Below are 24,113 nucleotides of genomic sequence, written 5' to 3' on the forward strand. Positions count from 1 at the left end.
AATGAATTATGCTCTGAGACAATTCTTTTTACTTCACTTAGGCTTCCTCAAGTTGCACCAAAAAAGCTGTGACTCAAAACTTTCTCATTGTCGACAGAGAGTGGATTGTTTCATCACTAACATAGACTGAGAGCTAGGATGAAAGAGTACCAAGAAAGATTTTCTAACATTTTTAAAAAGAAAGAATTGAAAAAATGACTAGCTCTGTCTTTTAAAACAACAAGGTTTAGTTACTATTGCATTTCCATCAGAGAGAGTTCTTCTCTACAGCCATTAACATCCCAAAAAGGCAGGTCTGATTTTTGTTTCTTCTTCTCTCGCTCTCTCCCCACCCCGTTTTGATTTGATTTTCAGATATTTGAATGAAGAGGCATGATAGAAAGGTGGCTCAGCGATCCTAGAGGAAGCAAGGGGCACTCCACCCTCTCCTCTGACCACTGGGCTCTCCTGGCAACTCCACATGTCCGAGGCCCCATTTGGCATCTCAAGTGCACCCTGTCACTGACCCACAACAAAGATTCACGCACACCAGATCTGCAAGACTGCAATCATAGGATGTGTGTGTGGAGCAGAACTGTGGGTACACACTCTCCTGTATGAAATACCAGCCTATGCAAGGCTTCATTTTGGCACAGATCATCTCCTCACACATGCAAACAATTTCTATCAGTTTGGAGGGATAGCAGATTTGGCCGTGCACTCACACATTAAGGAGCCAGACAAGAAAAATTACAGTAATCTCCACTATGGATGACATACTACACATGTAAGAAGAACGACACATGAGCAATCTGCTCAGGTTTCTACTTCCCAGTTCTATGGCTGATGAGGGCCTTCTTCAAAGGGAAAGCTCTTCTAAATTCCCAAAGTTAACACTGATTTCATGTTTTGTAAAGGATCAATCTTCAGTGAATTTTCAGTGCCATATTTTGGATCCGTAACTCCCAGGGACAGTTGAGAGCTGAGTTACGGAATTACTTCACCTTTAACACCAAAGAGTTCCTCAGTGTTAAATGAAGATCTAAATGAGTGACATTTCATGCTTCTTGTGAAGTGATGTGTTGTAACCAGGCTGGAAGAACTTCTTTTCCTCTATCCTGCATTCTCTGAGTACAAGGAAAAGGCAGCAGGCAAGAGATATCATATAAGCTAAAATAAAATCCTTTTCAAGATAAGGAGAAGTTTAAGAGGGGAATCTCTCACTTTAGAAAAAAAATTCTATTCTAGAGAATTACGTATCTTAAGATGCAGTAATTGCTACAGACTACACAATGGCTCTTGGTAACAAAGTGCAAAATATTGGTGTGCTGAAAACCAAACCTGTTATGTCTCATATCCTGCAGAAAGAGCCCTACAAAAGAGACACATATGCAGTTTCTTCTTAAGGGGAGACACTTACAAATTTAGGCCCAGAATGTCTCAAATTCAACTGAGTGCTGCAAAACCTGTAGTGATACAGGTGACCAGTGCACAGTGCAGCTGAATGCACAGAGATGCCAACACACATGCACAGAATTCACAGTCCTATTTTTGGTAATGCAAACTTCAGGGCAATTCCTCAGAGTTAACAACTGTCCTTACCAAAATCCTAGCCTGTGTTTGATTCCAAAGAATTGCCCCAGGTCTTATGGGCAGTTCATAAATATATGCATAAAGGGGGGGTTGGTATTGTTGTTGTGACATGCACCACTAACCTCAGCTTCTGAAGCAGCTTTGTGTAGGCTACAGCCAGCCAGCTTAGGCTAGGGCAGAACTCACTGAGGCTGCTCAGACACACTACAGCCTGGAGTGACCGAAGAATAATTTCAGAACAGATACCATAAAAGGTGATTTAACATCACTTTCTGTTCTACTTCCTCTTCACAAGGGACCAGGGAAGGGTCCCACAAGGGAAAATAAATTTAAGCTTTCTGGACAGCTAACAGTTTCATTTATTTTGATAAAGTGTCTAGAGCAGCGGGGCCTGGCTTTAGGCAACTGAACCGAATAATTCAGTAACAAAAGCAGTTTGTGTGCTTGAGTTTGTAATATCTATACTTATATGTACATTTAACTGGAATAAAATGGGAAAACTAAATATTCTGCAACATTTGTTCATGATCATATAAATAAAGATGATCATAGTGTATGATGTAAGTGAATTAAATTATCAGAAGCAATACTAATTCCGGCATATTCTAACTTTTATGGGCTTGACTTTGCAATCTGAAAGTTCTACAATGCTTCTCTCAATTCAAACTCTGTTTTGATATAAATGTTCACTAATAAGAAGGCATTTTGTGACCAAATACTTGAATCATCACTAAAACAGAGATTTTTGCACAATTCGTATTGCTGAGTAATTGACCTTCGAAGGCAATTGCTATTTTCCAGGTGAATGTGCCACTACTGCATGAGGGAGAACCACACATAATCAAGTGCCTCATAAGTGGCTCACATAACCATTTGGCAAGACAATTGCCAAATTGGAAAAGGGAAAAAAAAAGGGAGAGGAAAAAAAAAAAGAGGTTTTGCTCAATCCTGCCTAGTGCATTATTTCCTTCCTTTTCCCAGGTTCTAGACCTACTTTCTACCCCTTCATCCTTATCACCAATCCTATCATAAGTTTCTGCTTCATCCTCCCTTCAAAATTTCTCCCTGTCATTCAGAGAATAACATTTCAGGAAAAATTCAAGAAGGCTGTTCTGGTCCACTGTGCCTCATGCCAAGTGCTTGGCCTGATTTGCAATTTTCATAGGCACTGCAGAAAAGAGGGCAACTCATCATACTCTTCTGAGAGCTCTTACACAGTAGGAAAAGACTGAGCAGTATACACACACATGAGAGATGGAAAAGACCCCCACCACATTATCCAGTCCTTCTCTTGGGGCCAGTGTAAACTATGTGCTCTTCAGCACATTTGCAAGTCATCTGTACTTTGTATTTTTAAAAGTCCCCAGAGATGGAGCTGTCCCATTGTATCCATGAGGGGCTATTCCACAGTCCCATTTATTTGGCTGTCAGGAAAGGGTTTTTGCAGTCATGTGCTATCCTGCTCTAAAAAATGACTATATAAAAGAGAACCTTGTAATTCCACGTGTGTATTCCCTGGCTATCTGAATTGCATCTATTTATTTCAGTGCTTCAGACACACTTGCACTACTCCAATTCCTGTTACCTCTGCAGAACAAGTACAGCTCAGAGGCAAGGAACTGGCCTCTATTCCCTGTTCTACGTGGTCAGTAGAGTTGGTGTCTCAGTCCATGTTCTTACAATGGTGCAACTATACAGATGAAAATAGAACAACCCAGCTTTTCCTTAAAGGCCATTTCAGATGGTTGGGCCTCAACTATATGTGACTGTCTTTTCTAAAAGCAGAACTGCAGAAGGAGAGCGTAGTGCCAGTATGAAGAAATAACCAAGCACCTTTTAATTCTTAAGCTATGCCTGTAAATACCAGCAAGCTCTTAAATGAAAGTACATTCCAGCTCCTGAGGACTGTTTTACCCAGACTGAAAAGTCCTACACACTTTCTGCCACATCAGTGCCACAAATGCTGCTCCTGGCTGTTCTGCATGATGAAGCAGTGTCCATCCTTCTCTCATTATAGAAACACAACTTTTTGTTATTATGGCCAGTAATTAATACTTTTCATTCTCCTCTTCTCCACCCACCCCACACACCCCCTGGCCCTTTTCCATGGATGACAGATTCAATTCAGTCAGACAAGATCTCAGAAACTACACAAAGGAAATGAGCTCATCTAGCATGCCTGGATCTCCCAATGTTTCAGTCCACTGAAGGAGTTAAAAATAAAATCTCTACAGGATAACAACACAGGTGCAGGAGGAAAAAAGGGTGTTAAAAAATGCTGGACTGTTTCACTGCACTGAATCAGGACAAACGATGAGTGAGATTAAAGAAACAAACACCTGCAATGATTTTCCTTGAGCCTGCTTTGCATAACTTTCTAAAAGTAACCCCTCCCCAAGAGTTACTTACGTCTGTGGAGCTGGGACTAGGCAGGGACACAGGCTGAACAGCTGCGGGAAAAGTAAATGTGCTCTCTGTCTTTTCATTTTCAGGGGAGTCGGGATAACTGGAGAGAGGGGATGTGGGGGTCAAAGCCCCGAACCCCAACACCGTGTTGTATTTAGGTGGACGACCTATATATTAACAACAGGGAACACAAACGAAACAAAAAAAAAGAAAGGAAAAATGATCTTACATACCTTTGGCCAGTGGTCCTCATTGGCTAGCGTGAAAAAGGAAATGATGTAGCACAGAGAGGAAGTTAATATAAAAGTCACAAGTGGAAGGACAGAAGCAAAGATTTAAACATTTTTTAGAAATCTTTAAGCAGAATTTTGCAAGGAAAGAACATTTAAAAGATGTATTTCAGAAGGAAATAGAAATAAGCTCTGTAGAGGGTCAAAGAATTATTCCCACAAAAGCAGCATGGGGACAGTTGCTACTCCTAAAAATGAGGCTATTCAGGTTTTAGGGGAAAAATGTTGGCATCAAAGCTCCACAGAAGCTACAATAACTACTATTAAATTCTTTCTGCTGTTATCCCACACCTCCCTATCTTTCTAAGTGCCAGCATAAATCTACACAGAGGTTAAATCCTTTATCAGAGGCCAACACTCACCACCCTCCTACTTTTCTTCCCCATTTTTAAACCTCTCAGTTCACAGATCAGCACTTTCTACCCTACTGGTACATCTTTTAAATAAGGCTACCTAAGAACAGGTCTTGTTTTCTGACCCATAACTAATATCAGTTTTAACCTATCACTGGTCTTCTACTGTAACCCACTCCAAATTCTGTGTTCTCTCTTAGATTTTCTCAGCCAAGTATGTTTGATTATGCACAATGCCTAGATACTCCTTTAGACTAGCAGATGTGCAAAATGTCTTCATACAATTCTTATAAAATTACAAATAAAAAGCAAGACAGCAAAAAACCCAATATGCAATCATCATTTGTGCCTTCCTTCTCCCAGGTAATTTATAGATATGTAAACATAAAGGAGTTAGGATCTAGGAATAATTCCCCAGATCTTATGTTTACAGATTGCCAGTCTATACCCATTAACATGCTAAACCTTGCATTTAAGGTCTGGATATGTTCCAGCACTAAGTATGTCCTTGGAAATGGATTTCTGCTAGTGATGTCCACAGGTGAAATTTCTGACATGCTCAGCACCATCTATAATTAAACTAAAGCTCTCAAGGGCAAATGCTTACAAAAGCTTTTCACTCAATATATTGCTGTATTAAATTACAGAACAAATGTATACTTCCACATCTTTTGTCAATTGAAAACACATGCTACTAATTTGGTGCTGATGCATCATAAAGGCTCACTCACAATAGGGTGTGATGAAAAAATAGAAAGTATAATAGTCAGTTGCAAAAACAAGGTAAGAGAGTATCAAGTACAAATGCATACAATCATTTTCATTGATACAGTAATTGTTCACTATAAGGTCTAAAATAAAATTAAGAGATCATTACTAGAAGAAGGAACATTTACTTATCCACAGAGTAAATGCAAAACCCCTCTATTTAATATCTACATAATATCATTTTAAAAAATACATTTAATGTTTTTAGGGGATAGCAGCAGAAACACATCTTTTATTTAAAAACAGCATAGCTGCAGAAGTGTCAGCTTTGCCACATTGTCTGCTGGACTGAAAACATGGATCAAGAACAGAATATGTCAAATTAATATTTCATCTTGCAGACAAAACCCCCAAAAGATAATGGAACTGGTCAGTACTAGAGAGAGAGAGACTGGTTTAATTTTTTTAAAATCTGATTTATTACTTTTTTAGACAGAAAACTTAGGATAGAGAAGGTATTATGAGTCTTTAAGGACTGTAGAAAATCATCAAAAATCAGGTAAACATTGTCAGGTAGGTGTGGTCAATGCCATGCACAAATAATGGCATAACATTCTCTCCCACACTGTTCTGTTTCACCTGTTTCACCATAAACTAAGTCTTAAAATTTTACCTGTTCTACAGAAGGATTTCTTCTGAATAATACTGCATGCCTATATGAAAGATCATCTCTCATTTTAGGACAAGTGGCACTCTGGTTGCAGTTAAAGCGCTTAGTGTGAGCATGATAGCTTTTCTCACCCAGGGCAAGTTCTTTTGAAGGACCCATCCCTATTCCCAGTAGGAAACAAGGCTTTTGTCACACTAAGCTTCCCCTCCTATTCAGGGCACAGATGCTCTTCCCACAACCACTTCTTGATAATAAAAATACAGCCTAGTCATTAACAAGGGGATCTTTACAGCAGCTTCATAACTAAATGATGTTCAAACATCTCACATTTCTAGTGAATATCTAGTGAATTGGGTGGGTTTTGTTTGGGTTTTTCTGGGAGTGAAACTGAAATGAAACATTGAGCTGCCTAATAGATCTTGCCATGCTAATCCCTAGAGGTCATGGTCTTTGCCTACCATGGAAATTTACTGGACAAATGAAGTACTGTAGAGTCCTTTTTGTTTTGCTCTTCAAATTGACATGGGGACTACAAAAGCAATGTGGAGGGAGAGGCACTGGGCAGGGAGACAGGTCTGGGTATACCTCACCTCTTTTACGTGTCCCAGGATGCATTGTGCTGTTCAGGTACGTCACTGTACTCTTCTTGCGCTGCAGGGAACAATGGAACAATTTCTGTTGGGGAACATTTCTGGCAATAATTACATGCAGTAGCTGAGGAACAGCACAGTAAGTACTAAGCGAGATTACTGGCTTTTGTGTTTTCTGAAGCACACCTTCAGAAAGGTTAGCTTTTTTACACTGCTTCTGATATCTGAACTGCTTCAGGCTGATATGCAAGCAGACCAACACACATTGCCATTTGATGCCAGGTTTATACAGGAGAAGGCAGAAAAAGATACAAGTACTAGAAACACCCCAGTGTATTTACTATTTAAAAATCTGAGCATCGTGTCATTGCAATGGCCTTTTGAACTATAAATGATAGCTTGCCTTTCTAGTTAGAACTGAGAAAGCTTACAAGGTAGCAAGATGTTAGAAAGACACTCAAGATCAGAATGAAAATACCAGCTTCCCCCAGCAAAAAATTAATACCTCGGGCTCAAAAACGGCTCCACTGTACACTGGATTTGCTGTTGTTCTTCTTTTCCTCTCTTGTCGCTTACTTTGGATTTCTTGTAAAACAAAGCATTCAGGTTAGAAAAGAATGGATCTCAGAAATTATATAAAGTCCACAGAATTCAGTTTGCATGTGAGAAGTGCTGCAAAGATTTCTATAGAACACCAGTCATGCCGAGTACAGGCAACTGTGTTATACTTTTGACTTCTGAAGGTTTGAAAACTAAGAGCTGACAAGGAATACAAATACAGTGCTCAAGCAACTGATTAAATTCTTCTTCTCACCAAGTAATCCTCGACTAAGACACTTAAAACTCGTGGTCAGTATAACTGGGATCTTAAAAAATGCCTCTGGTAACCTTGCTGATACTTAAAAATACAGAGCAGAAATATGCAGGTGATTGAAATGATAGGCTGTCTTTCAATGTATAGGATTAGAAGTTTAAATTATAAATCAAATTATAATCCATTAACTCATTCATTACAAATTACAGTCCCATGAAATCATAAAATAAATGAAAAATCTAGGCATAGGTTACAGTAAAATTATCTGTGGTGTATCTTTGCAGATAGAGGGGTTCTCCAGAAGGCATTGGTATTGCCACAGATTTCTACCATCAGAGCATACACTTTCTTCCCAACCTCTGCTCCACTGCATAAATAACTTTATGCTTTGTTTCAATGTCATAAGAAGAACAAAAACATGCACAACAAACTAAGTTAGATCAAGAGTACAGACATCCCAAAGGTAGTATTCTACAAGAAAATACTGCATTTATTACAAGAAATAGCTTGGAATCCTACTTCCAATTTAGAATGACCATGAAACCAGGAGCTGAACAACCAAACTAAGACATTTTTCCTACCTTCCAGGTGATCATGAGTAACTAGTCCCAGAGACACCATGAAGGCAAGTTTCTGTGAGAGGGAAGAAAAAAGATCATGAAAAGTGCAACTGTTAGGATGAGTCATTTATGCCCTTTAAAGGTAGCTGACCAGTAACTAAGCACCAAAATAATTTTTAGTGATACTTTGCTTCTATAAATCACTTTTCATTCATGCATGTCAAACTTCTTGGAAAAAGACAAGAGTCCCATTTCCTAGATGGGAACCTAGCCTGAGATACTGAGAAATACCAATTGCTCATGATCACAGAGTTGGCAGAGCTGGGAACAGTAGAGAGCAGTTTCTCTACTTCCATTCCAGCACTGAACTGACTATTAGAAGATACCAACACAGTTCAATTGCCAGAAAAATATTGCTAGTTTAAGATCATTCTCCATCTATTGTGAACTACAAGGAGCCAACTCTAGCTTAGATTTGCTATTTGCTAAGGGCTATGAGTTTCTTGGAGGATTCTAATTTTAATGCAGAGACCTGTGAAAATCAGAATTTTGTTGTCTAACTGACAACAGTTAGAACTCACACAACAGTCAATTTGAATCCATCTATGGAAATAAATGTAGCAGAGCATTTAGCTGTAATCAGTTCCAAAGCTCTTTCACCCCAAACTAAACTGGGCTAAAACACAAGCAGAATGTGACTCTTTCCTTCCTGCTCACCAGAGTAGAAATATTTTATAAAGAAAAACACACATTTCTTCAGCTTTGAGAATAACTCCAGAGTCTAAAACCTCAAAGGAGTGCAAATCAACTCTGTAATCTAAAACCCGTTTGATGGAAGAATCATGGAGAAATGACGATCTTCTAACTTACAAAAGACTTAGAAGCCAAATGTGTTCCAGAACTGAAAAGTGCAATGCACTACATCTATTTAGATTTTTTATTCTGTAGTCTTATCAACTACTGCTGTCTAACAGGAACGTATGGAATGTTAAAGTTAAGAAGTCTTGAGGGAACAGAGGGAAAAAATATTTTCTGAAGGACAGTGTCCTTTTTTTTTTTTCTTAAAAGAAAGCTCTGGGTATGTTCTGATACCTGTGGATTTTCTTCTCGTTTTGGCTTCGGTGCAGCAGGTGGAGTAACTGTACGACTTTCTGTTTGCTTCTCTTCTGTTTCCACATGTGGTTTAATAGTCTGCAAGAAAACAGTGTTTCTCACATTCAGTGATAAGAATGACTTTTTTACTTTGACTATTAAAGCAGAACAAATACTTTCACAAATACAGGAGAGAAAATGTTTAAAGCTGACAGTGTACTAACAAAGACTTAATTGAGGAATCTGATGCGAGAGGAATGTTAAGTAAGGTATTTTCATTTAACAAAGAATGAAACAGCCTTGTCACCAATCCATTACCCCACACAGCCACACAAGATAAAATAGTGATTTTAAGAGTTAACTTCATTACAGAAATCACTGTAATGTATGGGAATAACAGACACTTTAAGAAAACTCACCCCATCAAGACTTCCACTTAAAAACCCCTCTGCATGGCACATATATTTTGTACTTCTCACTCCTCAGTCTTTGTATTTTATAGAATTAGGAATGGCTCAAAAACTGTCTCTCTGAACTCCTCAATGTCAGATGTTTCTGAAGCCTTTTTCTTTTCTCAAGTCATAAATCTTCTGCATGACATCCCTCAGCCTACAGCATGGATGTTGAGGCTATAAACTGAGCAAGGTGAGCTACAGACAGAAAAACTTTTCCCTTTAAGATATGGAGAAACTATACAGAAAATTTCATGTGTGATTGAACCATCACCATTCTTCAATGTTTCTCTGTAGTTGCCAATAATTATTCAAAGAGCAAATGAATATTGCTGACATCAAAAGGAACAGGCATCAAAAGTCAAATATTGTAGAAGTACAACTTCACATGGAAAGGACACACATTGCTGACTAGCCTGTGCAACAGCCCTAAGGTATGCAAGAACCTACTCCTGAGACTTCACAAGCAGAACTGAGCATGAGCACAACTTTCATGCACATGATTTTCACAGTCTCTATAAGTATTTCAAAAGCAGAAAAAAGGAAGCTTCAAGGCACATTAGTCTAGGAAAGAGTTATAAGTGACATATATACTACTATTATCTATATAAATTACATAAATATTATGTTACAGTATGCAATATGTTATAGTATACAATGTTACACTATTACTAACATACAATATACAAAAGAGTTAAAAGTGAATCAGAATATTGCTTTACTTGAGCAGACTGGCAAGGACTCTCAGTTGCAATCCACACAGACTTAAGTAGTGACTTCTGACTTACAGAAGTCTTTTCTGGAAACAGACTTTAAATATACAGACTTCTCTGCTTCTGAAGGTCTCCTTTCTACTCATTCAATTTGATTTAGACACAGGGAACCATCAGACTTCAGAAGCTGAGTGAGACTATTTTGCCTCCAATCACAAGATTGCAAGATCAAGAGATCATGGAAGAAATGGCCACATTTATCTGATTAAATATCCCTACAATTTTGTGCAATTTTTGCCTTTCACATAACCACCCTTTGAAAAACAAAAGGGCTTGATATGAAGATGGATTTCAGCTTGTATTTGTTCTTCAAGATGCTAGTCAAATCCTACAATGTAGCCTGCTTATGAACTACTGATGTTCAAACAGTAGAGGGAGCATAAAAACACTGAAGCAGGAGAAAAAGGTGCCAATGGCCCATATTAAAGGAAATGGTAACATCTATCCCAAGAGCTGCAAGTCATTCCATAATTTGTACTGCCATTGGAACATGACTATCTCCAGTACCCACTGAAAACTTCTCCCTGGCGGTCATCCTCTCCACACCTGCACAGTAACCCAGTACCTTGCATTAGTAGGCTCTTTATCTGTACCTGTTTTTCAATGTTTGGTTTGCTGATCTGTACAGTCTGAGGCCCAGCGAGCCTGGTCCCCGGTGCTGCTATCACGATGCTGGTGAGCTGTGCCATAGGGAAGGTTTTGGCTATGGTTGCTGTCTGCCCATTAACTACACGAACTGGATGGATGGAGTTCTGAGAGTTGGGTAAAGAGGTGGGTGTGAACTTCGTTGTCAACATCACAGGCCTCTGAATAAGCTGAGGAGCTGCAAGCATTGGAGGAGGTGCAGGGGCAATAGGAATGTTATTTTGGGCAACTGGTTTAGGTCGAACCTACAAAAACAAAATAAGAAAAAGAAAAAAAAACCCCAGATATTTGTATATCAGTATTTCAGGTCAGCTTTTCACTAAGTCTTTCAACTCATCCTATATAATCTGCAGGAGGCTGCTTGATTTTTTTTAGATAACGTCATTTTTAGCATACTGTCCTAAGTATGTTAAGAGAAAAAAGCACCACATTTTCAAGTCTACTTATATAAAACCCATCCATAACATTTGCATATATAGTCACCATCCCTGAAATGGTATTTGGATGTACAGATACTTATACAGAATGTTTATTGCCAAATGCCTTATCTGTATCTAAATTAACATCCTGGTTTTACAGGCCAAAAAAATCCATGTGATATTTACAGGCACAGCTGAGGCGCTTGTATTAGAAGTGTTTCAGGGCTTTGTAATGAACCTCCAAGAAATTATGAACAGTTGACTGTGCCCTGAAACAAAAAATTATTTTTTCCAGCAAATACCTGTTATCTGTCAATTCTATATATTATTTAGATACCTATCTAAATAATATATAGATTGGCACAACCAATCTTGATAAGCAAAAAAAATGACAAGATTATATATTAATCCCTTACTGAAAGTGCTGAACGTACAGGTAAATGCAACCATTTCTCTTCTTTCACAAGAAAGGAAAGAGCACAAGAATCTTCCAAAACTCCATCACCAATACTTGCTTATTTCCTGTCTCTGTTAAGTTTGTACTTTAACAATGGACTTAAAATATCATTGCAGAGTACAGAAGTAGAGCACATTACTTTAAAAATAAAGTTCTTTTTTTCCTTATTTGATTTCTATCCACCTGCAATACTCCATAAAGCATTTTACCATGAAAAACTAGGTCACATTCCAACAGATCTCACCATACCCAAAACTTAATCAGATAGCAGCCTTTACTTTCCTTTCTCACTTGCAAAAGATTTACTTTTATTCACAGCATCACATACTTCATAAAAATGAAGTAGTTCATCCAAGATACTTTTTTTACATAAAGAAATAATCTGTGTCCTCCCCAAACCATGAAAAAAAAAGCAAACCACAAGTTTTACTACTCAACTGAAAACAGAAGCCACTCTCCCTTGACATACAGAAATACTTGGGAATAATCTAGAGACATATAATTTTTTCTTTTTTCGCTCATGAGCATCAAGCAACAATTACAGCAATTTAAGGCCTTAGGTGATGCTTTAATTTTGATGACACCTATTCCATGGGTTCATTTCACTTACGGCATACAAGATCATTCATAATCATCATATACAAATTTCATAACTACAAATTCATACAGGTGGAGGGTGGCTGAGGAGGTCTCTAATTTGACCTCCTGCTCAGAGCAGGACCATCACTAAATGCAGATTGGCTGGCTCAAGGCTTTGTCCAGGTAAGTCTTGTAAAACTTCAAGGATGGAGCTTTCACAACATGTCTGGCAAGCCTCTTCCACTCCTAACTGTCTTCAAGGAGAGAAGTGTTTCCTTATATGCAGTCTAAAACTTCCCTGTCTTCATTTATGAGCATTGCCTCTAATTTTCGTGCCAAGCACCTATGCCTCTATGTCTCCAGCTTCTTGTTTATTTCCTTGCTGATACTTGCAACAACACTGCTGTTAGGGTGCCTCCAAAGTCTCTTCTCCAAATTTGAAAAGCCCAGATTCCTTGGCTTCTCCTTACAGGTTATATATTCCTGCCTCCCCAAGCTATCTTAGTGGCCTTCCTTCCCATGCTCCATTCAAATTTATCAACCAGGGATTCCAAAACTGCAGGCTGTTTATTGGACTCAGTTTTATGATTACTGAGGAAAGGTGGATAATCTCTTCCCTGAATCTACTGTCTGTAATCCTGCTGGTTCAGGTCAATATGCTGGTAGGTTTCTTTGCTGTTGGGGCATATCACTCATTGAGCTGATGTCAACCAAGACATTTTAATCTGTGCAGCTCCTCAGCCAGTCAGTCCCCAGCCTGTACCTGTGCAGAGAGTTAGTCCATTCCAGGTACAACACCGCGTTTTCTTACTGTCTGCATGCCAGCACTGCCTTGAAGAATACTGACTGCACCCTCAAATTTGTTATTATCTGCAAACCTGTTGAGGATGAATAGTTTTCTCCAGCACATCAGCAGTAAACACCATGCAATGTTCATCAAAAGTCTCTTCTATCTATGCTATAATTAAGTTCCTCCTTCTATTGTTTGTTCTCTGTTTACTCACCTGTGGAAGAAAATTTGGACGAGGAGTAAGTCTGGGAGGAGGGATGAACTGCGGCACTTTTATGGGCTGAGGCGTAGCCTGAACCTGCTGTAAGAACATGAGAAAGCTCAGTAAGAGGTAAGAGGAAACTTTAGCTTTGAAGTTTTTCACCAAAATCAACATCCTGAAGGTACTTTCAGACCTGATGTCCTCAGTTTTCACTCTGTAAACAATTTTTCACAGCAAGAGGTTCCTCATTAGAAAGGTATTAAAGACAGAACTAAACCTTATTTTCTAGATCCTACACATCTTGCTTCATAAATTGCAGACATATTTCCTTTTAGTTCAACTGTACTAACTATTGTGCTTTGCAATCTAAAACCATTTCATTTGATGATAATAAAAACTCGTGTTTGTTTTAATCATTAAAAAATGGCATTACAACAGACAGAAAATAGTAACATTTTGATGTTCAGTTATATGAGCTATGGTCTTTTCATAGTGAGTGACACACAGAAGAATGAGAGAACATCTCATGCAAATAGCAAAGATTTGGAAGTTACAACTCTTTCAGCAATATTAATGACACTGTGAGGGGCTCTAAATACACAACTTGAAATTTTCAAAAGTAGGCCATTCATTTGAAACAATTAGGATCTGATTTTAAGGAAACCTAAGTGCTTCCCTGAAAGGGTAACTGAAATCAGCTGCATGGAGCTGCCTCATGATTAACCACTGAATAGCACTACCAGCTACCATGAGTACCTGGGGAGATTCTCTGAAATTAATGTCAATGTTATTTTATACCCTCCTATATTTCTGTCCACCCACATAAGATTGCAATTTTCTTCAAAAAGGTCTTGTACTGATTAATTAGTACTCGGGAAAATATTCTGATTTTTGATGAAATTTGCTATAAAAACATAAATCATAGACTAGTATTAAAATAGAATTACCTCCTCAAATCAAAGTTATTCAGCAAAGAAATGAAGTACAGACACAAAGAACAGATGACAGTGGTGCAAGGGATGACACAGGAAAAGAGAACAGTAGAAAAACTCTACTCAAATAGTCTTCTCTATTCTGATCACAAATATATGCCTCATTAGGAAGCAAAATTACTTCCATCTGCATTAAACTGTATTTTCATAAATAGAGAAAAATTGGATTTTGTTTAATAAAGCCATAGCCTTTACTTCAGAAGTAAAATTTCCCTGTCATGTTGTTACATAATGCCTGGTTTCCAGACCAAGAAGCGTATACAATCCAGTTCTGAAACACTGGTTCTTTTATTTCTAGGTGGCTAACCATTCTGGAAAAGACTCTGATGTAGCTAAAGCACAAAATCTGTATTTCCAAAATACATGTTTTTAAAGAAACAGCATCTATTTATGTGTTTGAAAACGTGCTGAATGAAGACATGGTAGTGGGCAAACTTAAGGGATGTGTCTAACATCAGAGACTTTATCATGCAAAAAACCCTAAGAGGAAGACCCAAAGTGATCAAATTAATAAAGTCTGACATCTCCTTTGCCTAAGAAAAGAGTAAGAATTCTGCAGAGCATAGATTCAGTAAGGGCAAAGCAATCACTACTGCTCCATGACTACGGTTACTAACAGGGGAAACTACACAGAGGTGATGACAGCACTGATTTAATTCTATAAAGCAAAACAGTAATAACAACCCACATGGAGAGAAGATGTTTTTCTTATAGACTATCACTTTAGCAATGTCAGCTAGTGAAGACTCACACCATGTCCCTACTATCCTCCTTTCTGTGAGAAACCCTAACTGTTTATTTTTTCCAATAGCCCTCTTGTTAACCAAACCCACACATATCTGCAGGGCAAACACATGAAACGCTTACCAAAGTTACTGTGTTTTTTGTCACTATTTGGACTGCCTCAGCTCCTGGCCCAGTGACCTTATTTGTTGTCTGGAGGTTGACTGGTGCACTCTGCGCATCAGTGCTGAGGACTGCTTTCTGATTGTTGTTGATAGCAGTAACCATGGCAATGGTAGGTCTCTGACCCACAACAGAGGCAGGCATGGTCGCAGTTGCTGCTTTCAAGACGAGAGGTAGTGTCTTAGTGGTGATCATAGAAGCTGTAGTTACAGTTTTCTAAGGGAAACAGAAAATACACTGTAAGAGACAGAGACACTCTGTATCAGACAGGACGTGGGTTGGTTAGTCAGAAACAATAGACAGCATGAGAAAGAAAAGGCGGCTCTGAGCCTATCTACCTGCTGTTCAGACAAGCACATTATCTTATGCCTCTGAAAACTGGATAGCTAGAAGCATTCTCATCTGAGGGACCTGTTTGGTCTGTTTTAATCACCTGCAGCACTGCAGATTGAATAAAAAAAAATTCCTGAGAAATTACAATTAAGTGTTAGCAGTGGCATATGTATTTTAGATCTTTTAGTTTCATATTACTTCCAAACATGCACTGTCAATATCAAACATTTAAGGTGGAAGTTTATGAAACATGGCAGCAAATTAGCTTCTCACTGAGTAAAACTCCTATTTTCAAATGGAAACTGTAGTTACAGTGATCCTCACAATCAGAGGAAGAGGAGGGAAAACATTCATAAGTTGTTTTTTGTAAAAACAAAAATATAATTTTTATTTTGGGCATCCCAGTCTCTGCTTTAGTGATACATACAATTACCTTGTACTGAACTTTCTTTCCTAAGAGCATCAGTAGGATTGTCCTGAAGTTGTAAGAGCTGGCTATTAGTCTGCCCAGCTGCAGGCAATTAAGTTTAACTTCTGTGGAATGGGCTAGTTTTGGAACATGTGTTTGACACCATGATTACTCTTGGGCTGTTTTAAAAAGAGTGGTTTTGAATCATGTAATACCAGCATTTATCTGAAATGCCTCAGTACACCATGCCCAAAATTCCAAAGCTGAAGCAACTATCATTTCACAGTTTTAAAATATACTGTCTTCCAAGATGCTGAGGCAAATGAACTTTACAAATCCCATTCAAAAAGCAACAAGGTGAGAGTCTCCATATAAAACCAGAACACAATGCAAACAGAAAACTCATGACACATGACATTTGACAGAATGGCAAATGATCTTATTTCTTTTCACTTTGGTGTAAAAAATCCATTGCACCAACAGCACTGCATCTTCAAAACTTTAGTCACATGATGAAATGCTCTTAGTACTAAATAGCCACCATTCCCTCCTGATGTCAGCTCTGTGTTCTACAGAGGAAAAAATGGAAAACCAGGGATCAGGCAGTCTTTGTGTTCTGAACATGCCTGATTTAGACTACTTGACTTTAATCATACAAGACCTTCATCTTTTTTTTATAAAATAATATATTTCCCGTTGAATGCTTCAGTATTTTCACCAATACTGTTCTCTTAAACAAAAACAGAGTTTACTTTCACGCTTCTAATTTCATAATAATTAAACTATGTCCACTAACTTGGACTAATTATGCACAAGTGTGAAAAAATTCACTGTATAATGCCAAATCAAGGGATAATTTATGCTTCAGTTTTATACATTTATGAAAAATCCAGACATAATTAAATTGTCCTTGTTGCAACACTATTTTCTTAACTTTTTATCAGAGATCTAACAACCTTATCAACCTCCGCTGCACCTTCTCCAAAGCAAGAGGCTCCATTCCCATAATGCAGTAACATTATTCAAGCTTTCCCAATGAGATGTAACGTGGTATCATTTTCACAAGCATTACATTCAACCATAAATGTTTTAAAGAAAGGTGTAATCAATCATGTAATGCAAGACTGTGACTTTTCCAAGGGGTTCTACTAACTCTGCAAGTACTCAGAGTACAGCTTCAGTGAGAAGATCATAGAGCTTGAATATCCCCGTTACTTTGCTGAGTGTTAATTAGATTGCTTATTCTAAAAAGTAGTCAATGCATTAATTCATACTGAAGTTGAATTAATATTCAACTTAATATTCAATAAAACTCATTCATAGTGAGTCTGCATTATTGCACATAATATTGCAATAATATGACCTTTTAGCAGGCTTGTTGCTTATGAAAATTTTAAAAGACCTTCTTACTGGACACATGTATATTAAAATGTCACTGTTAATTATGGCATATATACCTGGATTCCTAAATTTGATTGCTCTGAAAACAATCTCTGAAAACATTCTCTGTAGTGACACAGCCTAGAAAAAGGTGTTATTTACAAAAGCAGGCATGAACAAACTGTTCATAGAGAGACAAAGTATTTGACCTTTCTTTGCTGAAAGAGATTGAGAAACAGTAAGGTAGAGGCAAAGCCTTAGATGGAGAAACAAGTGAGGATGCTTCCCTATCTTAACAACATAAATAAAACCAGAAAAGTGTTATGGATAAAAGCTGGCTTATTTATCCAAGGGACAGGACAAACTGCCTTCCAATTTGTAACTACTTTCCAAGTACCACTGTACCATGTAATACAGTACAAAGTCAGAAGAGTGTTGCAGTTTTTTGACTGTTTCACTAGAGGGCTCTTTAACTTTGAACAAAACCTCAGTTTTTACAACCCAGGAGATGACCTGGAAGTTAATGAGTGGATTCAAAGTATGGGATACTGAGAAACACAAAACTGTGCTTGCTGCTTTCATGTTTCCTGTCTGAGAAACAGAGAGCACTGATACAACAGTGATCCACTGTTTGCCTATAAATACTTTAGGACATAGTAATAGTTGCTTCTTTATTCCATTTCAGCTTTGATATTGATGTTGCTGCTCAAACTGTGTTTTCCTTAGTTAGGTTTGCTTCATTTCTTTCATGTACTTTTCTCAAAACTACAATTAGCTAAGCTTCACAAATGCATTTTAGAGTGCATCCAAACCAACTTGCTGAGTTAACAAGAGAACTAACAGCCCAACCATTTTTCTCCCCTCTGCTTTCAGAAAAAGGGAACATGCGAATCACAACTGGTCAAAGCTGTGGGTGTGATTCATTGCAATGTGCATAAAGTAAACTTCATAGGTGAATTCTGTCATCTGCCTATCCAGGTAAACATGAGCTCCTAAGATTGCATCAACAGGAAAAAAAGACTTCATATACACTTCTTCTTACAGAACACCTCCCTGTATTTTTTAGCTGTTTTATTAGCACGCTTTTGTGAATTCAAATATCTGAACAGGAGAAACTTGAAATTCCCCTCTTAAGCAAACCACTTTCTCTGTTGAGTTCTGGGATTATGTCTCTAATCCTATACTGTACTAAAATTCAGTTCACCTTCCCAATAAAGACCCTATTTTCTAAAACTTGAACTCTGCAATTAACATTGCATACTTTTACACAAATCTTTGAAAATTCAGGTAAGTATTACTTGGTATGACCTACCTCTGTTTAAAAAGAACCAAGCAAAAAGAAGAAGGAACTGTTTTCTTGCATTTTGTTCACATTTGTAGAGGGCATTTAGTCAGACATTTAAAAATAAAGGATTTTAATCATATACCTCATACAGAGTGTGTAAAGTATTTACTGTTTCTGGAGACCTACTAGGTATGGTCAGACTCATTCATTCAGCTAGGGAAAAGACAGGCTCATTTGCTAAACTTTCATTTATTTTTAAGAAAGGTGATACACTGCCACCCTTGTTTTCTGTGGGGTTATGATTCAACTTTGAAACAGTACATTGTTTTTTAAACTCAGATTGGAGATTTTTGCCAAAAAACCCAAAAGACCCATATCTGCATATTCATAGAAGAAGAAATTCATTTGGCACACTAGCAGGCATAAGTGAAAGTTTGCAGTTTTCTCTCTGCACTTTTCCTTTTTTTAATTTTCAGTGAGCTTCACCTTTAGTAAGAAAAAGAATTGTAGCTTTTTACCTGTGATCCTATCACGTTTGGAGAGGGTGCTGTGGACTGTTGCTGCTGTTGATGGTGATGTTGCTGTAGCTGTTGTAGTGGTTGTGGCTGTGGTGTCTGTAGTTTGTTTTCTGACTGTGCCAATGGCTGTATTTGAAATTTACTGTCTGGCTGTTCCTGCTTCACTATCAAATTCTTCCGAAGCTGCTCCACCACTCTTTTCTACCAGATAAACAAAATCATAAACAGAAATTATGACAGTTGTTTAGCTGCACGTACTAGAGAAAATAATAATCCCTAAGGATACATTTATTTAGTGTAAATAAGGAACTGCTTAGAAGCTTAGTGGGACTTCTCTTTTTGGAATTTTAAGTATTGGTGTTATCTAATAGGCACAGTCTAAAATTGGTCACAGAGGAGTATTACAGCCCAGCAAGGTGACCTCACTGTTTTTGTAGAAACCCACAGACCAAAATTCAGCCTATTCACAAACCACTGCAAGATCTCAGAAACCTGTATTTATATGATTCCATATACTTTGACACCTTCAAACACACACACTCCTAAACAGTGACAAAAAAGAACTTTGGGTTGAAGCCTCACAGCTGACTTCAAGGCAATAGGCATGTCATTTTGTACAAGGCATTGAAACTGAGTGAGAGACAGTCAGTGCAAAGTGGGGATCAGGAAGGGCATGGATGCGTGGTCCTTCTGTTCAATATTATTGTCACCTGAAAAAGAATCAGAGGGCACTACCTGCAGGGGAAGAAAATGGCACAGATCTATTTCTTCCAGCTTAGGGGCTTCATATTAGATTTTAGCTTCCATTAAAGTTTGAAATTATTTTAAAAGAGGTTTCTTCTCCTGGTAACCATTGTGCACCTTTAGACAGTAAGAGGATTTAAGAGCAGATCAGTGACTGGCAGCATAAGATACATGTTATCTGCATGGATAATAAGGCCTCACAATTTATGTTCATATTATACTTAAGTGTAGACAGTAATGAAAACACTGTGAGACTTTTTTTACCTTCTGCAGTCATGACCAGAAATGGACATTTTTATCTATACTCTAACCACCCCCAAATTTGGACAGCTTTAAAAAGATTTAGCTATATACCCAAGCCCCCTTGATCAAGAGCATATGCACACTCCCAAGAAATTACCCAACAAGGCACTCTTTGGAAGAGGACAATGAAGTCAAGAGGCATGGGACAGGCTGAACCATGAAAGCTCTGGTGGAAACAGGAATGGTCAGGAAACCTCTACCAGAGCCAGGTGCTGACAGTGGGCTGCCCCAAGAAGTTGCACTTACATGAGAAAAAAAGTTTAAAATAACACAACAATTTTGACAATACCAAGTGCTTTGATTTTTTGTTTTGTTTTGAAGCACTAGTATTCAGACATAGCACTAAACATAGGGATGAAAAAAACCACCAAACCAAAAAATCCAGCTATTTACTACAACTGGAAGAATATTTTTCCTCAAATTTCATTCACACATGGTTATGAAATTCTGAGCTAACAAAATACCTGTTTTCTTCATTTTGCGGATATACAGTAGACTTACAATTTTAAGTATTTTGCTTATGATGAGCTAATACAGCACAATGCCTCACAGAGTGTGTACCTCTAGCCCAGAAGAAGAAAACAAAAAGGGCAAGTTCCCAAATTGACAGATTTGAAAACTGGAACTTTAAAAAGCCAAATAAAAACCACAAGCAACAAACCCCACATCCCTGTTTCATAATGTCGAAATGTGTGAGCTCACGATTGACCTTTTAGCAAAAGACTGAATTCAGCGACTTGAAGGTATAGAAGAACTGCCTGGCTTCTACAAAACCCACAGCCCTGGCTGAGGAGGCCTGCTCAGCTCTGACAAGAGAAGCACAGGCACAACCTTGCTGAAAAATCAGGGAGTTAGTAAAGGACAGCAGCCTGAAGGAACTATTTTACCCTGGATCCAGTGAAGTGCTAAAAGCTGTCAAAGCCTAAAAGCTGTAAACTGTTTGCTCCTTTCTGAAACAAGGATAAAATAATAGAAGTGTAGAAGGCATTCAGATATTTCACATAGTTTTAAATGTCCTGTATCCATCAGCTTGCTCATATACATAATAACTGAACAATCATTTAAAACTGCTTTCTGCAAAGATCAACCATGTTAACATGCAAATCAAAGTGCAGCGTCAGCAAGCAGATACAAGAGCTGAAAACGCAGCCAAGGGCGGGGAGAGGAGAAGGCAGCAAAGTAGGAGAGGAAATAATGCAACATACTTAGAGAATAGCTGCCAAGAAATGGTCTGAACATGCACTCCTCCTGCACAGGAGGCTGAAGAATTACCATACCCAGCATGAACATGAAGGGAGTTTTTGTCTTCCACAGCTGCAAGTACGAATTTCAGGGATAATGATGCTCTTCTACTGATTCCCTGACTGGAGGAAATCAGCAGCAATGGTTTAAGAATGAATTTCCATCTTGTTCTTACAATGGGAGGAACATTAGTGAAAAGATAAAAAAAAAAAAAGAAACAGGGAGAGAGGGAGGCAGGCTGAGGACTCCTCTGCCATACTGCTACAGCGGGACAAGAGCCAGCAAGGAGAACAGGGGAGCAGGAGTGAAGTGAGTCACATGGCATTCACACACTGCCTGTTCCACCCCCGGGCCTGAACCATGGCCTGCAGAGATTGGTAAAACAGGACCGAAGCACAGTTCGTATTAGTGCCTTGTGCAAAAACTGACACTCAGCATATTTGGCACAAGATGGATAACGTGAGTAGAAAAGCGCCGTTGCTCTGGAAGTCTACGCTATCCTGTTGGAGGCTGCTGAGAGCTGCCTGGCAGCAGCATATCCTGCCATCCATATCCATTATGCAGATATTAAATTGGAAGAAACATCTAATGCTTTTAAGATTCAGAGAATAAAACTGAAGTTTGCACTGCATGCCAATTTGCTTACACAGTTTAATAAACTGCTTCTACCAACTGTCAGTAAAAATACCACATTGAAACTACTGAAATCATTTTACTCTCTGCAAGACTGTTGGGATTATGTGTTTGTTCATAATTATCAAGAGACACGCTCTGAACAACATATTTCAAAGTCCATAGCTGAATTAGCAAAACGAGACGAGTTTTTCGGGGTTGCTCCTACACAGGAACTCCGAGCAGATCTCCCGTTTTCAGCGCCACCGTCTGCGCCCCCTCTCACGGCTCAGCCCACACTGCCGGACTCCGCCCGCAGCGCCCGGCTCCTCGGCATCCTGCTGGAAGCGCTGCCCTGCACGTGTCTGTCTGCAGCGACCTTAGCAGAGCCTCTTTCCGCAGGGAATTAAACGGGACGGTGCCATGAAAGAAACTCTTGTTTACTGTCAAACTTCATTAACACTGTGTTTTAAAATTGTTCCTCAGTTATTTGACTGTTCTTAATCAACTTTAAAGACAGTTTGTGCTACAGAAAGTACAGTCTGACTGAGATTTGCCAAGGCTGATAGCAAGTCCTAGCTGCATGTCTTAGAGACTGAATGCCAGTCAGATTCAGGTGTTCTAAAAGTACCACAGGATTCTTAAGAAATATTCCTAATTCTTTAAATGTAATAATTTCCATTTTTCCTTACCATTCATATTTAAGAATATTTAATTTAATTCTTACTACTTCAACATTTTAAATTGAGATTAGCTAAATCACAATCACTTCATCATGCACACAACATGAGTTTTCTGCGTATCTTAAAGCTCTAGTTCTCCTCATATTCCTACAATAGTTTCTTTTCCTGCCATAATATGAGTGTATGAAAAGCATTTTTCTTTCAAGTTTACGGAACCTTCCTCAAAACTGAATGCCAATCCTCTCTTTACATCCACGATGAGAAAGAATTGAATAATCTCATCCATTCTTCCAAACTGCATTCTACCCAAAAAGGAACTGCCAGCCCTATGCAATGGTTACTGTCAGACCACTTCCAAACCTATTTGTTGAACAGTGCCCTGTAAGCACACTACATCATCTCAAAGCTCTTGCTGCCTTGACATCTTTATCGCTAATCTCATCAGGAACCATTCACAGCGCTGAGTTCAGAGCTCGAGACATCTTATATGACCCTTCCTTAAAGTTAATAATTGCAATCAATATTGTGACATTTTGCTATACCACTTTCTCATTCGTGCCACAGGCCAGATCCTAACACAGCATTGGAAGATTATTTAGGTTTGATTAAGCAGAAAATAGATCTTCTTGATCATGTATCTGTGCCAAAAGACATCTCTGTGCTCATATAAAAAGTACCATGAATATGTTGTTATATGTTGGAGCAAACTTTAAATACAGTTTAAGGTTTTTATCCTTATTAGCTAAGCATTATTTCCATTTTAATTGGTCAATCAAGCAAAAAATAGTTCTCTGAGTACATCTTGCTTTTAAATACTAGATCCCTGATAGTACTTTGTGACACATTTTCCTCTTCTTTCAGGAAACATGTTCAGAAAAATATCCATATCTAAAAGGTCTGCTTTTAAACTTCAAAATGTCTGCTTTTAAACTTCAAAAATCAATACAAATTAAAATATAAAGATATTTTAAAAATGAGAGAGTAAACTAGCCTACTAAATAACCTTGCAATGCATACATTTCATCTCACAAAACCAAAGCTGATGTGGTTTGAGCTGCTCAGCTGCCTGCCAGTGACATGCTTTCCTGCTCTCCCAATCCCAGGAAGTCAGCTATTATGGATCCTCGGTTACCAGTGCCCTCCAATGAGCAAGACGTTCTCTGGGATATAAAAGCTGCCTACTGCTGCAAGTGAAATGGTTAAGAGGAAGTACTGATTTCAAGTATGTTCCAACTTGGAAGTGGGGAAGATGGAGGGAATTTCACTACTCTGCAATCTTCCTTTCCAGCCTCCCTTCTCTCTGTTTATCGGTCCTATTCCCAGTCACTACCCAA

General features: G+C 38.4%; 1 protein-coding gene across 8 annotated transcripts in view; it reads right to left on the reverse strand.

Moving 5' to 3' along the window:
• PHF21A (PHD finger protein 21A) overlaps positions 1 to 24,113 on the reverse strand; it is a 127,232-nt gene that overhangs the window by 6,310 nt on the left and 96,809 nt on the right. For 4 of the 8 annotated variants that reach the window (XM_031055763.1, XM_031055762.1, XM_031055765.1 and 1 more), the window contains 9 exons: positions 19,196 to 19,396; positions 15,232 to 15,486; positions 13,385 to 13,471; positions 10,874 to 11,170; positions 9,056 to 9,154; positions 7,985 to 8,036; positions 7,095 to 7,174; positions 6,590 to 6,650; positions 3,982 to 4,145 (listed from right to left, as the gene is read on the reverse strand). In XM_031055763.1, coding sequence (XP_030911623.1) covers positions 3,982 to 4,145; positions 6,590 to 6,650; positions 7,095 to 7,174; positions 7,985 to 8,036; positions 9,056 to 9,154; positions 10,874 to 11,170; positions 13,385 to 13,471; positions 15,232 to 15,486; positions 19,196 to 19,396 — 1,296 coding nt within the window. Of the gene's footprint in view, positions 1 to 3,981; positions 4,146 to 4,211; positions 4,235 to 6,589; positions 6,651 to 7,094; positions 7,175 to 7,984; positions 8,037 to 9,055; positions 9,155 to 10,873; positions 11,171 to 13,384; positions 13,472 to 15,231; positions 15,508 to 19,195; positions 19,397 to 24,113 lie in introns of those variants that run through there. The other 4 variants (XM_014306413.2, XM_031055768.1, XM_031055767.1 and 1 more) reach the window with 4 other exon arrangements.

Source organism: Geospiza fortis, unplaced genomic scaffold, assembly GCF_000277835.1.
Source record: "Geospiza fortis unplaced genomic scaffold, GeoFor_1.0 scaffold66, whole genome shotgun sequence".
Lineage (NCBI taxonomy): Eukaryota > Metazoa > Chordata > Aves > Passeriformes > Thraupidae > Geospiza > Geospiza fortis.